The sequence below is a fragment of the Neovison vison genome, chromosome 4 (genome assembly GCF_020171115.1).
Source record: "Neovison vison isolate M4711 chromosome 4, ASM_NN_V1, whole genome shotgun sequence".
NCBI classification, from domain to species: Eukaryota; Metazoa; Chordata; class Mammalia; order Carnivora; family Mustelidae; genus Neogale; species Neogale vison.
This window is the reverse complement of record NC_058094.1, coordinates 29166682-29185023: the sequence shown is the minus strand read 5'-3', so window position 1 is coordinate 29185023 and position 18342 is coordinate 29166682. Positions and strand designations below refer to the sequence as shown.

Here is an 18342-nt window from a genome sequence, read left to right as displayed (position 1 = left end):
TGAGCCTGACTGACTCAGTTAGGCTTAACTGACTGAGCTGCCCAGGCGCCTCCATAACAGAGCTTTAGAATAGATGAAGCAAAAATGACAGAACTACAGGGAAAAAGAGAAAAATCCACAATGAAAGAGAGTTCAACATCCTTCTCCCACACAAGCACGAACTAAAAGTAATTGTGCTGAGTAAAAGCGAGACAAAAAAGAGTACATACTGTATAATTCCATGTATATAAAACTCTAGAGAATGCAAGCTGATCTATCATGACAAAGAGCACAGCAGTTGCTTAGGGACTGAAGTGGGTATACAGGGGAACAGAGGGCTAGTCACAAAGGCCACAGGAAATTTTGAGGATGAGAGCTAAATTTAATATCTTGTTTATAGTGAGGACTTCAATGATTGTGTATTTATGTCTGGCAACCTGTACACTTAAATATGTGCAGTTTATTGTCAATTATCCCAATAAACCTATTTAATGTGCATGTGTGATATAAAATCATCTATTATTCACCAGGCATGCTCCAGGCCTACAAGTAAAGCACTGAAAGATGGACATTGGAACCATCCATAACAAAACCAACAGTTTTAAAAGAGAAAACAGAAACTAAATGGTACAAAGTATGATAAAGTTTATGACCAGGCACAGTATTAAAGCAGACTACAGATTCTAATTTGTACAGATTCTGTAGTATAGATTCTAACTAGACAGTCAAGAAAGGGATCTATGAGTAAGTAACATGTAAACCAAGATGTACAAATGGAGTATGAGTTAGCTAGGTAAAATACAGGGGGAAAACATATGCAGACATTTCCACAGTGAAGAGTAAGTATGGGGAAAAAAATATGTTGACAATCCCTAACTTAAATTGGTTCAACTTGGGATTTTTTGACTTTGCAATGATGCCAAAACAATACATACTCAGTAGAAACTGCACTTTTGAATTCTGATTTTTTCCCAGGCCAATGATCATGCAGTAGGGAGGGTATTACTGGTGATGCTGGGCCATGTCAGCAAGGTACAGCTCCCAGTCAGGCACATGACTGGTCATGAAGGTAAACAAACCATTCACTTAAAACCATTCTGTACCCATACAACAATTCTGTTTTTTACTTTGTATTCAATAAATTCCATGAGATTCAACACTGTATTATAAGCTAGACTTCGTGTTAGATGATTCTGCCCAACTCTAGGCTACTCCAAGCTGAGCACACTTAAGATAGGCTAGGCTAAGTTACGATGTTAGGCAGAGCAGATGTATTAAATGCATTTTTCAATTTAAGACAGGTTTGTCTTGACATAACCCCTGTAAGTGAAGGGAGAAGACCTGTATAAGTTAAATGTCCAGAATTGGAATTGTTGGTTCAAAGGGCAATCACAGTTTTATGAAAAAGGGGTTTTTGCTTAATTCTTTGGAATACACAAATTGACAGTTATTTTTTATGTGGCAAAGGGAACTTCAGAACAATTTACTAACATTATTTAAAACAAGAGGATAAAAATAAACTAGTATTTTGAGCTGTTTGAAACCAGAGCACATCTTCATCCTCACATCCTAAATGCACTACTTCACACACCATCCACTAACATTTTGCTGAATTAAGGCATAAAAGAAATCAAATTGCCAAGAGGAACTCCTTAGTCATCCTCACTGTCTCTAGAAATGACAGTTTTAAAAAGAATAAAATCTCCATCATTCTCCTCAGGTAACAATTTTTTTCTAAAAGATTTTATTTATTTATTCGACAGACAGAGATCACAAGTATGCAGAGAGGTAGGCAGAGAGAGAGGAAGGGAAGCAGGTTCCCTGCTGAGCAGAGAGCTGGATGCCAGGACCATGAGACCATGACCTGAGCCGGAGGCAGAGGCTTAACCCACTGAGCCACCCAGGCGCCCCTTAAGTAACAATTCTTAATGCAAGCCCCTCAACATGAACTACTGCAAAAGCCTGCAAAGTGGTCTCCTCGTCTCTATTCCTCCAATCTTCCAAATTCAACCTCCACAAAAGCTAAGATTAGACCATTCAATCTCTCAATCTATTTCTTCTCTGCACCTAAAACCCTAAATGGCACCTCATGACCTCCAGCCCTGCATCCCAAACACAGACTCCAAAACCAACAATGGTGAAAAGAGGAGAGAACAAGACAACTTGGTGAGGTGTTAATAAAGTTAATGTATTCAATTTAGAGGTATTGGGAGAGTTTGCTTCCGGCTTTTTTGATGTTAAAATATCCTTTTGCTTATGAAAGAATGGGTGAGGACATCAGTTTTTAAGAAACATCTCCACTTAGGAGCTAGTTTGTCAAGCCAAGCTAAACAAGTCAGTCAAAGCAAGACAAGTACCACGATTTCACTCAAATGTGGAATTTAGGAAACAAAACAGATGAACATAGAAGAAGGGAGGGAAAAAAAGAGGGAGGCAAACCGTAAGAGACTCTTAACTATAAAGAACAAACCGAGGTTGCTGGAGGGGTGGTGTGTGGGGCATGGGCTAAAATGGGTGACGGACATTAAGGAGGGAGGACACTTGTGATGAGCACTGGGTGTTATATATAAGTGAAGAAAGAATCACTGAATTCTACTCCTGAAACCAATATTACACTATATGTAAGCTAACTAGAATTTAAATATAAAATTGAAACAAACAAAAAGAAACATCTCCACTTAGCAAATTAAAAAGCTGGCAAATCTTTGACAGCTGAGCTTTTACTTTTCATTTTAAGGGCCCAAGAAAACGTCTGGGAAACACTGACTTATCCATGTGGATAAAATCCACAAGGCAAACAGTGCCCTCACCTATTTTTCTAAGTGGCCTCTACTTCCCCAGATTTTTTGCTGCAGCTATACAGGACTGCATCAGGTCCCACACAACACCTACTTACTCTCTCCCATTGCTCACGCTTTCTCAGGAATGGAATGGCCTCAATAACAACTCCTTTTCTTCACTCACTCGATTTATTGAGCAGCTACAATGCTAAGCACTAGGGACAGAGCAGTGAACAAAAGAAAACATTACGGTCTTCATGGAGCTCACAGTCTAGGGAGGAAAGAGGATATCATATAAATATAAAATTAAAAACTATGATACTACTTTACAGAGAATGGAATGAAGGAAAATGGAATGGCGGTAAAGCTAGTCAATAAACTACTATAGTTTAGATAAGAGATAACTTGATTCAGAACGGAAGAGCCAAGGAGAAGTCAAATCTTGAGCGGACTATATTGCTGACTGAAGAGAGAGACTACAAGAAGAAATACTCCACAATTCCAACATAAGCAACTACATATAGACTAGAACAATAGGCCCAATTTTTTATGCCTCCCTGAACCTATGTCCTTTCCTATGTGCTTGCTACATTGACCTGAAGCCTTGTTTATATGGCTTGTTTGGACCAATGGGACAACAGCAAACTTATTCCACACCAGTAGCTTGAAAAAGTGCCTGTGCACGGTTACTTTTCTCTTGGAGTAAGCCTGGGCTAAATTGCTAAAAATGAGAAGCCACACAGAGAAGAGTCAAGCAAAGACCATCTGAAATAATCTTATAGTAGTCTATAGCCAGAGAACCCCCCAAACATATGAGGAAGTCTAGCCAGGATGAGCAGAGCCACCAAGCAGATACATAAGTGAACAAAGATGCAGGAATGAGTCCAAGCCACTACTAGAAGAAACACCTACCTGACTTGTAGACTTGTGAGCAACTGTAACTGCTTACTCTTTTGAGCCACTGAGTTTGGGTGGCTTTTTAATGCACAAACGAAATATAGTCGTATCAATTACTGACATGGTGTGGAAGAAGGAAAATAAGGGAATGAAAGAAAAGCTAAGTTCATTTTATCTTAACCCAGTAAACTCTTACTTCTCCTTCAAAACTCAACTTAGATATCAACTCCTCCAGGAAGCCTTCCCAGATCCCCCTGCTGGTTTGGAAAGATGCTTAAACACTCCATCACGTTCCGTACCTAACCCAATCACTGCCTTATCGCACTGATTTGTAAATATGTTTATATTTTTCTTCCAAAGTAGCCAAATGCACTCTTATCTTACAGACTGTATCATATTCATCTTGATAATATCACCCTGTAACATAAAAAGCCTCTCTCAATAGATGTTTCCTAAAACAGGCTCTCTATCGATGTATCAATTAATAAACACTTATTCGATAAAATTCCTTAATTCTAGATCAGTATTTCTCAACGTGCGATCCACTCGCAACATGCACTAGAACCAGTGCATGGTTAATATAACCAAAGTTATATTAAAAATGCAGATCTCTGGGCTTTTTAACGAAAATGCCACTCGTTACCTCTTAAGAACGAGGAAGGATTTTTTGGCCAGCCTCAGATACACAAAAGAAACAGCAGAAGCATAGGCATGAAATCGACTTTCCCTTAAAATTTTCTAGACATGTTCTCTACGATTATGTCCTTAGTGTGACAGCACCTATGCAACTAAAAATGCTCTGAACTGCAATGGAGTTTCTCTTCTACGAAATGGGTCTCCGCCAGAGGAAACAGGAGCTGGGGGTCCTCGCAGGAGGTGTGGCTTCTCAGCGCACACGGTTCCCGAGGATGCTCGAGAGCGAAACGAGTCCTGAGTTTTCTCCGCAGCAGGGCCAGGCCAGGACGGACAGGCGACCGGAGCCCAGGCAGCAGCAGTCGCGTGCCCCCCGACGAGCCTGGGAGCCCGAGCCAGCGCCGGCCCAGGGTCTCGCTGCCTAACAGCCACGCGAAAGAGACTCCCACTGGGTTCCGGGATGGGCGCCCGTCTCCAGGGCGGCCACCCTCGGTCTACCCCAGCCCGAGCCGCCGTGCGGAAGGCCCCGGTCGCCGGGCCTGCCCAAGTCAGAAAGGAAGAAAATGAGGGAAGGGTCCGACCGCTGGCAGCCGACAGGGGGAAGGACTAGGGTGCCGGGGGGCGCCGCCGCTTCCCACCTGCGTCAAGCTCCAGCTGGTAACAGGGCAGCGGCTCGAGGGAGAGCTTGTATCCCTCAAAACGGGGATCCAACAGAGGTCTCTTCACGCGTAGAGAGCAATTAGCAGCCACCTCCATAGCCTTTCTGGGTCGTAGCGTGAGAATTAATAAAGCTCTTGTTGAAAGGTCCGCGCTTTGCTCTTAGTCCCGAGGCTCTAGGGCGGCGTGGTTCCCATCCCAGAAAACACCGCGGTGCGGGATGCCTTCTGGGAAATGTAGTGTCCATGAGAAAGTTGACTCCGTTGCATGTCGGGCTAGGTAGTTTTTCGGAGACTCAGTACCCGCGCGAGAGAGCATGCTCTGGACTCTCTTACCCAGAAGGCTGAGCTACCAGGAGGCGGCCCGCGCTGGTTAAATTCTCACAGTTATAGGCAGGGTGGCGAGACCCCGCCCCGGAAATGCGTGTTTTAGCTTTCTGTGTGCTTAGGTGCCCGAGCTACTGAGGGTCTAGGTCCGGGCAGCCGAAGAGTGTGGTAGGTAACGGTCGTCAGCGCAAGGGTCATTTCGTCGCTGGGAAGGGACGGCCCTCGCCCGCGGTGATGGTGGTGAGCTATGCCCGTGGTCCTCAGGGCCGGGACCCGGGCCCAGCCCAGGCTCCTTTCGATGTGCTGTCTTTCGTTAGCTTCCCCGACCCGCGCTCGCGGGCCTGTAGGGCTCTCCGACAGGGCGTGCAACCGGAGTTGGCCTGAAGCCAGTCCACGCTTTGTTTTCTGGCTCCTCCCCTCCCGCCTCTCCCGCTGTCTCCGCCCTATTCTATTTTCCCAAAGAATGTCTGAACTGGGAGGGATCCCCTAGCGCCCTCGTTTTACCAGTGAGAAAACTGAGGCCTTTAAGAATGGACTTGTCCAAGGTCACTATCCTTATTTTAGGGGCCAAGACGAGATCAAGTTCAATATTCTAGGAGTGGTATGGACTAGGCCTTAGAATTATTTTGAAAATGTTCGCCTCCAACTACACAAGCAAACATTTCTCAGTCCGTTCTCAGCCCTTCCTTTTTCCCGTTCCAGTCAAGAAAAAAAAATTTTTTTTTCCCTAACTCAAAACTCAATTGCCAGCTTTTCATGTAGACGTGGTGGGACACAGCGAAAGTGGTCCCAAGTTAGTGACAGATTATGTACAGTAATGTTAGTTTTTTTCCAAGTGTTACATTCTAACCTTCTCCTTTCTACATCACTTTGGTTTCGGTTTTTTTTTTTTTTTTTTTTTTTTTTTCCCCCACGGAAAATTGAGAATTTTCTAAGTTAGGAATTAGTTTGAGATTTGTTTTTCCTTTATCCCACCAGCAAGCTTTGGTGAAGATGTACACACACACGTACTTGGAGCTAGTTTGGCAGTTGTAATTCTGGGTTCATCCTACTCAAAAGTAGAGCACTTAGAGCCTAATCTGGAACTTTGATTTTTCACCAACAGTGCTTAATCTTTTATTAGTGTTTAGGTTCTATGACTTCCCGAAATTTTGAATGCAAAGTGCAGAAATGATTAGCAGGCAGTTATGATGTGATGTTACAGTGTTTTGGTGCTGCTGGGCTCAAACTACATGAGTTCAAATACTGCCTTCACCACTTTCTGTCTTGGTGCCTCAGTTTTCTCAATTGTAAAATACAAATAGTTAATAATTCTTATGTAAAAGAATCAGTTTGGGGAACTAAATGAGGTTAAAAAAAAAACAAAAACCAATGTGTTAACCCAGTACTTGGCACATAAGTGTTACATAAAAGTTAACAATAATTATGATTATCCAAAAACTCATTAATTAAAAAGTATATGGGGGGAAGAAAAATTGGAATGTGAGTTAATCATATAATTTTTGGGGATGCAGTAAATATGATTAAGAGTAATGACATTGTTAACACATTGTTGAAATTTATCACCCCTTCAGTTGATAGAATGTTAAATGTGTTGGGATGCTTACCTGGAGGATTAGAAGAAAATGCTTTGTATGTGTTCTGTATCTGAAAATACATGTTGATGTTCAGGTTAGCAAGATGAACAAAGATGCGCAGATGAGAGCAGCGATTAACCAAAAGTTGATAGAAACCGGAGAAAGAGAACGGTAAGCAATATACTGTGTTAGTAAACTACATTTAACGCCTTTAAATTATAGTTACATTACACATGAGCATCTAAACATCAAGGAACAGAACTGATGTCAATGGAAGGAATTATAGGAAATTGAGATTATCAAGTTTCAGTTACTAACATCTGTAAAAAATAGGTGTGTTCTGTATTGCATTCTTAAAGAAAAGTGTGCCATCTAGAAAGATGAACAAGAAATGACTCTCTCAAAGAATGTATAATCTAATGGAAAAGAAAAAACTACTGAAATGACTACAATTAAAAACATAATGTTACCCAATTTTTAACAGGGAGATAATGTGATAGAACCAGTTTCATTTACTACACTCTCAACTTCAGAGCAGAATGTGCTGTTCCTAGTCTTCTGAAACATTCTTCCCCTGATCTTTTACTTATTCTAGCCCATCTTTCAGGTTTAATTTTTTTTTTTAAGATTTTTTAAAAGATTATTTATTTGACAGACGGAGATGTACAAGTAGGTAGAGAGGCAGGGAGAGAGAGAGAGAGGAGGAAGCAGGCTCCCGGCTGAGCAGAGAGACCGATGCGGGGCTCGATCCTAGGACCCTGGGATCATGACCCAAGCCAAAGGCAGAGGCTTTAACCCACTGAGCCACCCAGGCGCCCCTTTCAGGTTTAATTTAATTAACATCATCTTGTGTAGGAATTTAATGAAGTCCCAGATACCCTGTTCTAGCCTAGCATTTAATTACATTGTATTATAAGCACCTGCTTTGCTTGTTTGTGTCCTCCAAATCTAAGTTCCTTGACAGTAGAAATACCATTGTATCCCCAACATCATCCCTAGCACAAAATTGGCCAAGGTAATTATTTTTTGGAAGTACTAAACAGAAACTCAGGAACCAAGAAAGGATTCCAGAACAGTGAAAAATTGCCCAAGAGAAATATATAAGGAACAAGAGGGATCTTTCAACTCTACCTGGTGGTTAGGGTCATCAGTTACAAAATAGTAAAAGAAGTACTTCAGCGATGGGGGAAAAGATTAGCCATTCTTCCAGCCAATAAAGGACAGACTTGTTACAACATGATAATGTTCTGAGGAATACAAAAGTTAAAGCTAGCAGGTAAAGTGAGGAAGTGATATTGCTGTGACAGTAGACAAGAGGAGTGGCTTTTGTGTAAGTCAGAATTCTTTGATTTGCAAATGATAGAACTCAGAAACTGCCTTAACCAGTGAAATACATAAGCTTAGCTTAAAGTTGCTTCAGTCTCCACTGGGTCCAAGCACTCAAAAATTGTTACCAAGATTATGTCTTTCTTTTTCTTTCTCAGCTCTGTTTTTCCTCTGTGTTGGCTTTATTCTCAAGCAGACTCCACCCACAAGGTGGCAGAAATTAGCAGTTCAGAATTCATATCCCTGTGGCTCAGACTACCTTTCTCCTAGTAGTTCCAGCAAAGTACCTGGTGTGATTACCATCTTACTTAGGTACTTAGGCCTTGCCTGAGACCTTGCCTGGGTCTCATTTCCATTGTTGGAACCCTACAGAGATTTCTTATGCTAAGAGTGGTGTCAAAGAAAGGTCAGGAAAATGAGTGACAGATTTGAAGAAACAGCTGTTGTTGACTTGATCCTTAGGTGGTGGGAATCATGAAAAGATCCTAAGAAGGGGGATGACTACATCATATTTGCTTTTGAGGAATATTAGCCTGGCAATGTGGACGATAGACTTGAAGGGCTAGAGATAAGATTGCAGAAGAACGTGTTAGCAGATTATATCAGTTTAAAAATGAGAAACAGCAAAAATAGAAAGGAGAACTTAAAATTTCTTTTAAAGCAAAAGCAGCCCTCAATATGAGAAATGAGGAAGAAGACATTGAGAAGAATGCCTTGGGGAACTGAGAGGATAGTATTGGCAGTAATGAGGGAAGGGGGCTATTTATTATTGTTTATTTGTTTTTTCACTTACGCAGTTTAAAATTACTGAGTTTCTACCACATGCTATGTCCTGTTAAGGTGCTGGAGATAAAGTAGCGAACAAAATAAAAAGTCTCTTCTTCCGTGGAGCTTACATGGGAGAAGACAGTAAGTCTGTATTATGTAGATTGATAAGTTCTAGAGGAAAAATAAAACTGAAAATAATGAGGTGTGTATTTGAGACAAATAAAACTAAAGAAGGCTTCACTGGTAAGAGGTCAGAAGGATATGAAGGAATGAGGGGACTCCCAAGAGCCAAGGACCCCAGATGAGTATGTGTAATATTTCGATGACCACAGGGAAGCTCGTGAGCCTGAAAAAAATGGGTGAGGGGAAGAAGAAATAAAGTCAGAGGCATAACTTGGGGAAGATCATGGAGGTTTATTTAGGCTATAGCATAGATTTGGAATTTTAAGTAAATTGCGAAACCACAGACTGTTTTGAGCACAGGAAGGAGAGCAAGGTATATAAGGGAGGAAACAAGGGGACACGTTAGGGGCTTTGGTAATAGTTCAGTCAAGAGAAGAAGATGGTTTGGACTAAATAATTGAAATAATTGCAAAGATGGTGAAAAACATTTGAATTATAGTATATACTTAAAACTGGAACCAATAGGAATTGCTTCTATGGCCTGTACGTGTAGTCTTAGCAGAGTTGCTGAGTGAAGGATGCCAAATTTTCTAGCCTGAGGAACAAGGATGGACAATGGCATTCTGACAGGGAGAATAGTTTGAAATGGGAGAGAAGAGAATAGTTTGAAATGGGAGAGAAGCAGAACTTGGTTTTTGGCCCTATTAAGATGGAAAGACCTAAATCAATACCAAGATGGAAATGTCACATAGTGAATGTTGAGAAATTTTGACAGAGAAGTGGTTTGGTTTGGGACATGACATGTTCAAGCTCTGAGAAATGATTTAGGTTGAAGATTGTGGATTTGTAAGAGTGGGTATGGTGAAAGGATAAGAAAATATTGGTAAGAAAATACTTTATTACATCCCTGATGCCATTAGTTACAATACACACCATATATATATTTTTTTAAAGATTTTATTGAGACGAAGAGAGAGAGAGAGAGCACAAACAGGAGGGAAAGGGCAGAAGGAGAAGGCGAAACAGATTCCCCCACTGAGCTGAGAGCCCAGTGCAGTACTCGAATCCAGAACCCTGAGAGATCATGACCTGAGCTGAAGACAGACACTTAACTGACTGAGCCACCCAGGAGCCCCACACCATTATTTTTGTTTACTAGGGAAAAAGAAGATACTGCCAGTTAAATTATGATAGGCATACCAATTGCTGAATTGTTGAAATGTGGGGGAAAAACAACAGTCTTGGAATCAATGAAATACCATCTTTAGTGTGTAATTTAGAGGGTTATTGGAAAAAATTGAGGGGAAAGTTTTTAAGGTTTAGAGAGGGATATCATGGGGAAGTAGAGAGCTAAAGGATAAGAGTCTAGTTGAAGAATAGATTTTGGAGTTTGAAGATTTTAAGGTGTAGGTGCTTCAAGCTCAACTAATACCATTTAGAAGTTGTACAAGACTCATAATATTCCTGTTGGAAGTAAGTAGAAAGTGTCTGAGAAGGCCAGAGAGTAGAGTTTTCTTGAGAATTAGGTACCCTATCCACTTCCTTTACCGATGATGAAAATTAAGTCCAGAGTTCAAATGACTTCTGTAAGATCAAAGAATGATTTAATAACAGAATCAAAATTAGGTGACAGTTAAAGTTTTGGAGATTAGAAGGCAGGGAATTTTTAATTGAACATTTGAACTTCTGCTTCAAGCATTCCTATCTAAAATATTTTACCTTGTTGTAGTGAAATATGAAAACATTTTCTGTTTCAACAGCCTCAAAGAGTTGCTGAGAGCTAAATTAATTGAATGTGGCTGGAAGGACCAGTTGAAGGCACACTGTAAAGGTAATCAGTTTCATTTACAAGATAAGCTGATTTCATTGTTCTTGTTGGCTTGGGGTTCACTAGGAAATAGTAGACAGTATTTTAAGATCTACTGAGTGCCAAACATGATTTTAAACAAATAGAAAATTCAGTCTTCTAGCAGTGATTTCCCCGTCCCCTTTTGGTAGACATAATTCATGAATCTTTAGAAATTTTCTTTGTATTTTTCTTAAAACAAGTGAGGCAAGATTTTTTCTGGCATCCAAGTATTCATTCCAACCTTTTTCAGTGTGTGTACTCAAAGTGAAATATTAGTTATTCCTGTGTTTTAACTTTATAACAAATTGAACACTTATAACTGGCAGACTCCATAGGAATTATATCTCCTGGCTTTAACAGTGTTATTTTTGAAAAATTTATTTATAAAAGCTCTTAGGTAATTACACATTGTTTTAAATGTAGAATGGAAGCTTGTAAAATTGCTAGGTATTGATGATGATGCCACTAGGTAGATTATACATGTCATGAAGATGAGCCTCTTCTGGCTTGACTTCAGTATACTGGAATTCTGGATATTTTCAGTGAACTCCCATTATATTGTAGTAGTTTCTGCAATTAATAATAAAGACTATTTATATCGTGAATCCCAAGAAGGCAGTGTAGCACATTAGAAAAAGCATAGTTTTGGGGGCCATACAGACCTTCACTGGAAGAGACTAGAGCTGGATTTCAGCTCATGTTTGGATGAGTTATTTAATCTTTAAGCCTTAGTTGGGTCATCTGTAAGTGGAAAAATGCCCAGCCCATTAGCTTGTTACGAATATCAAATGCTGTAAATCACCTAACGCCTAATAGTGTTTCAGTAAATGTTAACTCCTCTCCCTCTTCTCTTTCCTTTGGCCCAGCCTCGAGAAGAGAAAGGAACAAAGGAGTTGTTCTGTTCTTTAATTTTGGGCTATGAAATTACAAGTTAGACTCAAATAATAGCTTTTTACCCCTTCCATACATTCAGGAGCTGGTATGATTATGGTGAAATAAGATCTGTTATAAATTTCCAGCTTTTTGCACATAATTAGATTTGACCTTACAGTTCAGATCCATTTTCAGTGTTAAAATAATTATTAAGTTACAGGTTATTTAGCTGAGAGATGAACAGGCTTTTAAGATTTTGATCTGGTGAATACTTAATATGTTTAAGGTTGAGCTAAACCTTCATTAGAAAAGAGAAAAAGAAGTGTCCTCTTTTTTTTTTTTAAAGACCAATCTGCACTCTAAAAACATGATCTTAACCCTTCCTCTATGAAAATCTTTCTTACAGATAATGATTTTAAATGATATGATTTGTTTTTTGCTTTTGCATAAGAGGTAATTAAAGAAAAAGGACTAGAACACGTTACTGTTGATGACTTGGTGGCTGAAATCACACCAAAAGGCAGAGGTAAGGAATACAAATTATGTGAAAGGAAAGGTGTGCTGAAGATGTGATTTTTTTCTCTCTCTCCTGCTGGTTCAGCTTTTCTTTCTTTTTAAAGGGAAAACAGCCTTTCCAAAATTACTTGGGTACTTACATTTCCTCATTGGGAAAGATTATTATTGCCTGTTTTCCTCTCTGGCATAGTCTTGAGTAATAGATGAGAGGTATAAAATGTTTTTGCACTCTAAAACAGTATACAGATGTAAGTTGATAATGGTTGTTAAGACAGATAATTTTTAAAATTGGGGATTTTGTAGAGTTAAGTATCACCTGAAGATAGGATTTATAAATTTTGTTAGATATGGCCCAATTTCACTTACATATTTAATCATTCAGACTTTTACTTCAGCCCGAGTCAATGTTCTTTTTTTAAAAATAAGTAAAGCTCTGTCTTCTTAAGTGTCCAAGTTAAGAATTTGGTAGCTCTAAAACTTCATGTTGTGGGTAATCTGTATTTAAAATTCACACTACCATCATCTTCCATTTCCTTACAGAAGACAAAGGAAAGAGAGGAAATATTATATTAACATTGATAATATGTAATATGTATTAAGAACTACATTATATTGTTAGCTCAGATGTGGCTACATTATTTTCATTTATTTTGTGAAAGGGTCTCTTTTGGTAATTTTTTTTTTTTTAAGATTTTATTTATTTATTTGACAGAGAGAGATCACAAGTAGGCAGAGAGGGAGGCAGAGAGAGAGAGAAGGAAGCAGGCTCCCTGCTGAGCGGAGAGCTGGATGCAGGCCTCAATCCCAGGACCCTGGGACCTTGACCTGAACCGAAGGCAGAGGCTTGAACCCACTGAGCCACCCAGGCGCCCCTCTTTTGGTAATTTTAAGTGGAAGCAGATAAATTAGATGATCCATTATCTATTTTCTTACACGGAAGTAGTAAAAAGAATTTAAGTGTAAAAAGTAAAAAAAAAAAAGTTTGAATATTGTTACTAGAGAATACTAATTCTCTGAACTACCTGCTGGAAAAGAGCTACAGAATCCTGTAGCCTGTAGGCCTGTCTACAGCTTTTTTAAAAAAAAAAAAAAAAAAACTGACTTTTTCATCAAGTACGTCTGAAGGAAAGAAAAACAAAACACATTATTTATTGCTCTCCACATGAATTTACATTTTAAAATAATTTTCTCCAATTTCTTTTTCTATTTTCCTTCTGTAATTTATGTAACATTTTGGAGCTGGTTATACAGGGAAGAAATTTCCTTTCCTTCTCCTTCAACATTTCTATTTTAGACATTTCAATACCTTATAGCTCTACTGCTAGAAAATGAGCAAATCCAGAACAGAGAAATAAAAATAAATCTTTTCTTTTATGTTCATAGTCTTTTATAGCCAAGAGAAGTATTTATTTTATTTTTTTAACTAAAATACAGTAGAATTGACCATTTTTTAGTTTGCAGTTCTGTGAATTTTTTATGCATGTACAGATTCATGTAACTACTCTCCTGCCTGTAAAAAAACTCTCTCAAGCTATCCTTTTATAGTCATACCTTATCCCTAACTCCAAGGCAACTGATGTATATTCCATCACCATAATTTTTATTAAAAGTGTGTTTAATATGTATAGTGATCACATTTCCAGTGGTCTTGAATTAATCATGTAGCTTTTATTTCTAGCAGGCTTAAACTAAATAATCTGCAAAAAGGAGTATGTGTCCTACTTAATTTATATACTTATTTGTGGAATTCACTATACAAATACTGAACTGTATCTGAAATATTTCATTTCCTTTGGATATAGGCAAGTAGCATTAGAAGTTTCAGTTAGTTGCCTATTGTCCTTATTTATTAGTAGCCAAGAAAGGGGGGGGGGAACAGTGTACATTGATTTATTGACATTTAATAGTAATTTAAAATTACTAAAAATTCCTTGGAGCAGGGCTTTTTTTTTTCCCTTTTTTTTCTTTTTTTTAGAGTTATACTCTGAATAGATAATAGTCACATGGTTCTAAGTTGAAGAAGTAAAAATACCACAAATGTAACTCCTGTTGCAATTTTTGCATCTTTGCTGAGTCAGAGAGTATGTGCACTTACTTCAATACAGTATTGCCAAACTAGCTTCCCAAAAGTGTGGTACCAATTTATATCCTCCACCAGCTCATACAAGAGAGCCAGTTTTCCCTCAGTCTTACCAACACATGATATTACTGACCTTTGGTTTTTAGCCAATATGATTGCCAAACATGCTGTTTGAATGTGGTTTTGGTTTACATTTCAATTAGGAAGTTATACCCCCTTTATGTTCAAGAACTGTTGTTTTGCCTTTTCTTCACCTCCTTTGCTCATTTTTCAATCAGTCTGATCTTTCGCTTATCAATCTGGAGAAATGTAGTGAGTGATCAGCCTTTTCTATAAGAGTGTTTTCCCACTTTTTGTCTTTTCCCTTTGTTTATGGTGATTTTGACCAACTTCTTAAATTGTCATTGTTGCATTTAAATCAAATTTATCAATTTGTTATAATCCTCTGTGATTCAAAAAGGTCTTTTCTACTTCTAGTTTAAAGAGTTTTCCCATGTTTTATTCTCCTCATTGTGCAGTGTATTTAGGTATGGAATAGTTCACTTAAATAATGAATTGCAAATATACTTTATCTTTTCAGATATCTTTACCTCTTTCATTTTTAAGGCATATGGGTTATTCATGAAATTATTTTATTGTTAATTCTGAATAAATTATCAAATGCCAAATTGACATATTAATTGGAATCTTCTTACTCTTGTATTTTTATTTTTTGTATTTCAGCCCTGGTACCTGACAGTGTAAAGAAGGAGCTCCTACAAAGAATAAGAACATTCCTTGCTCAGCATGCCAGCCTTTAAGATTGAATTAGATTGTGTTGTTTTGTGGTTTTATTTCTGAAAGTAAAAACTTGCCATAAATTAGGAATCGATTTCCCAAAATAAAATTCTTTTTTGTATGATGGTATACAGTTTTCAGTAATGATGTATGTGTTATTTTAATAAATATCTCATGAATGAGTTTGAAGTTTCCTTGGATTTTGGAATAAAAGGGACTTTATTAATAATATACCAGATTTGTTCAAAGGAAAATTCAGCAATTAATTCAGTGTAAGTGTTAAGTATGTGCATATCTCTGTGCTAACAATTACGGAGGAGTAAGCAGGCTCTTCTTACTGTCTGGATGTGGTGTATTCCTCTTTTGAATCTCTGCTATTTTATAATACATGTCCCATCTTGTACTATAGATGTCTTATTTCTGATTTGTTATAAATGCTGAGGGTTGGGGACTGGGTCTTAACTCATCTTTATGTGCCTTCCTTATTCCTCAAAGAATTTACCATCCTATTGGAAGAGAACATTTGCAAACTGGCTCCATACCAAGCTCCTCTCACATACTCTACTCATCTGAACTTTGAGAGCAGGAACTAAATTGCATCCCCACATACTAAGGTCAAGAAAGAACTTAATGGGAAATAATCTCCACCTGTAGCTTTACTCTGACATCAAGATTGCCAAATCCAATGGACTCTTGTCTGTTCTTATGTGACCTCTGCTGGAACGAGAATGTTGACCATCCTGCCACTTGGAACTTTCTTCCCACAACTCACATTGTGCATTCCTACCACTGGAAGTTCCTTCTGTGTCTTGTGGAAACCTTTTGCTGTATGGGACTTCAAATAATCGTGTTTCTTAGTGTTCCCTCCTGGGCCCTCTGCTTGACTAATGATACACTTTCCTTGGGCGAATCCCAGGAAACTTGGGTTGGACCATGGCTTCAAATACAAACTTGTTGATAAAGGGTAAATTGTTTCTCCAAACCAGACTTCAACCCAGCCTTCAGACCTGTACCCAACTGCTGTGGATCAGCTTTCTTGGATGTTCCATAAACACCTTAAACTGACCACACTTAGAATAGTGACTTCTTTTCCTCCACTAACTGCCCCCACTGTGTTACTTATTCTGTGTGTGGTACCTCTCAGACCTACAGATTACCAGAGTTTATTAAAATACTGATTCAGAAGGTAAGAGATCCGGCACAACATTCCCTTTCTGACAAGCTCCCAGTCCGTGCTCGTGCAGCTAACGGAGGACCACTTTGTAGCAAGGATGTCAGTGGTCTGCTTCTGCCCTTATTTTTTTTTTTAAGATTTTATTTATTTGACAGGGATCACAAGTAGGCAGAGAGGCAGGCAGAGAGAGGAGGAAGCAGGCTCCCCGCTGAGCAGAGAGCCCGACACAGGACTCGATCCCAGGACCCTGGGATCATGGCCTGAGCCAAAGGCAGGCTTTAACCCACTGAGCCACCCAGGTGCCCTGCTTCTGCCCTCTTAACTGCCTTAGTTCATACAAATTATGCAGCGGGCTCCTAAGGTTTCCTGCTGTAGCTGTTTCTGCTTTCTCCAGTGACTCTTCCACACTATTACCTAAATGACCTTCACTAAAAGGCAAGTGTTGTCATTCTATTCTACCTGAAATTTCTTGGTGGCTTAGTTTATAGTGCAAAATTCAGGCTTGACCGTAAGCAGCCAGGTTTGAAATTCTTGTTACTCGAAAGAGTCCTCAAAAGTATCAAGTTAAATCATCCCTAAATACAAAATTCCATCAACCCTGAAAGCCCTTTTACTTCTCTCATTCCTAGTTCACCTTCAAAATTCAGCCTGAGTAGCTGCAAAAACATTTTAACATTCCTTTGTCTGGTTTAGATTCCCAGCCACTTTTTTTTTTTCTATAAGAAGCACCTGTGCATAATTTCTCTTCACCACACTGGTACTTGAACTTCGCATACATCTGGAGGAAAGGAAAAGACTTTCTGACTTTGCATGATTCGTATTTGTAGGTGGACAAGGGAGTGAACATTATGGGAGCACAAAATAAGTAACAATAATACAATCGGGTATCTAGAAAAGTCTTCATGTTAATTTTTTATTTACTGTTCCAGAGATACAATTTTATATTTCTGATGCATTTATATTTTAAATGTAGCCTTTGAACTAACTGGACTTAGTTATGTAAAGAACTCTCTCTCACACACAAACACACAGTCACAAAACCTACACAAGAGAGTTTTTGTTTCATCTCTTAAAAAGCAATGATCTTAAAGCAATGATAATTATATTCATTGTTCTGTTGCCCATTATCAAAAAGGAGACCAGTTGTGCGGCAGAAATGTTAAGAACAACGGTCCCTATTTTATAGTACTGTATGTGAAAACAAACCAAAAATTGGTCATGAAGCTTAAAGAGAAAATGGAGATAAGAAAATATTTTGAAATGGAACAAAAGAAAGTTGAGTTGAAAATATAGCAACTGAAAGTACAAAAGAATATAGTTTTAAAGTGATAGTGTCAAAAACTGCCCACCTCTATGTCCACTACCTCTAGGTTTTTTCGACTGCTTAGGAATAGTCTTGTTTGCATCTAGAACTATTGGTATTTCTCAAATAAACCAATTTCTTGGCTCCCATCATTGATTTATGTAATCTAGGAATACATTCTTCAAAGGTCTTGCACCATTCCATGTTCAATGTCAGGAATTAAACAGAATACGGTCACACAACTGCACTGGGTGAGTAAAATACTAACTAAGATGACTATAAGCTTCTCTTGTTTAGGATTAAAGAAGACCCAACTCAATTATTTATGTAATCACTTTGCTTTGGTGTTACGAGTGTATCATTTGGTTGAACAGTGCCAAGCTAGGCCTGGGTGATGCTGGGGATTGGTAATCAGATATGGGACTTTTCATAACTTGATAAAAGACTCCATCTAACTTAAGAGAATTGTGACAGCTGCTCAGTAGCTGGTGTTGGAAATGATCCAGTGTGCCTGTGCCTGTGTGTGTGTGCCTGCGTGCGCTTTAACCCTTCTTGTAAGTGGCTATCTCATATTACTCAATGACTTCATAAAACCCTTCATATTACCATCAGAAACCACACAAGTCATTGGATGAATCCACCAAGAAAACTAACAGGTGCAGGCAGGCAATTAGAGTTCTGGTTTCATCTATGACACTGAATTA

General features: G+C 38.8%; 2 protein-coding genes across 3 annotated transcripts in view; one reads left to right on the top strand and one right to left on the bottom strand.

Annotated features, from left to right (window-relative positions):
- Positions 1-5140, bottom strand: part of NUDCD1 (NudC domain containing 1) — an 80616-nt gene extending 75476 nt beyond the window's left edge. Inside the window, exon 1 of the mRNA XM_044245084.1 lies at positions 4928-5140. Within this exon, the coding sequence (XP_044101019.1) occupies positions 4928-5045 (118 nt within the window). The 5' untranslated portion in view covers positions 5046-5140. The remainder of the gene's footprint in view (positions 1-4927) is intronic.
- Positions 5141-5353: 213 nt separating this feature from the next.
- On the top strand, positions 5354-15343 carry ENY2 (ENY2 transcription and export complex 2 subunit). Of its 2 annotated transcripts, none has more exons than XM_044245082.1 (5): positions 5354-5512; positions 6944-7020; positions 10827-10897; positions 12240-12314; positions 15108-15343. In XM_044245082.1, exons 1-5 carry the CDS (start codon positions 5507-5509, stop codon positions 15182-15184), a joined length of 306 nt encoding a protein of 101 aa, XP_044101017.1. In that variant the 5' UTR covers positions 5354-5506; the 3' UTR covers positions 15185-15343. The 2 variants fall into 2 exon arrangements, with proteins under 2 accessions (XP_044101017.1, XP_044101018.1); XM_044245083.1 differs by having other exon boundaries at positions 5355-5440.
- The last annotated feature ends 2999 nt before the right edge of the window (positions 15344-18342 follow it).

Coding starts and splice junctions, on each gene's coding strand:
- ENY2 (XM_044245082.1), top strand. Junction 7,021..10,826: donor GAAACCGGAGAAAGAGAACG/GTAAGCAATATA, acceptor CTGTTTCAACAG/CCTCAAAGAGTTGCTGAGAG. Junction 10,898..12,239: donor GTTGAAGGCACACTGTAAAG/GTAATCAGTTTC, acceptor CTTTTGCATAAG/AGGTAATTAAAGAAAAAGGA.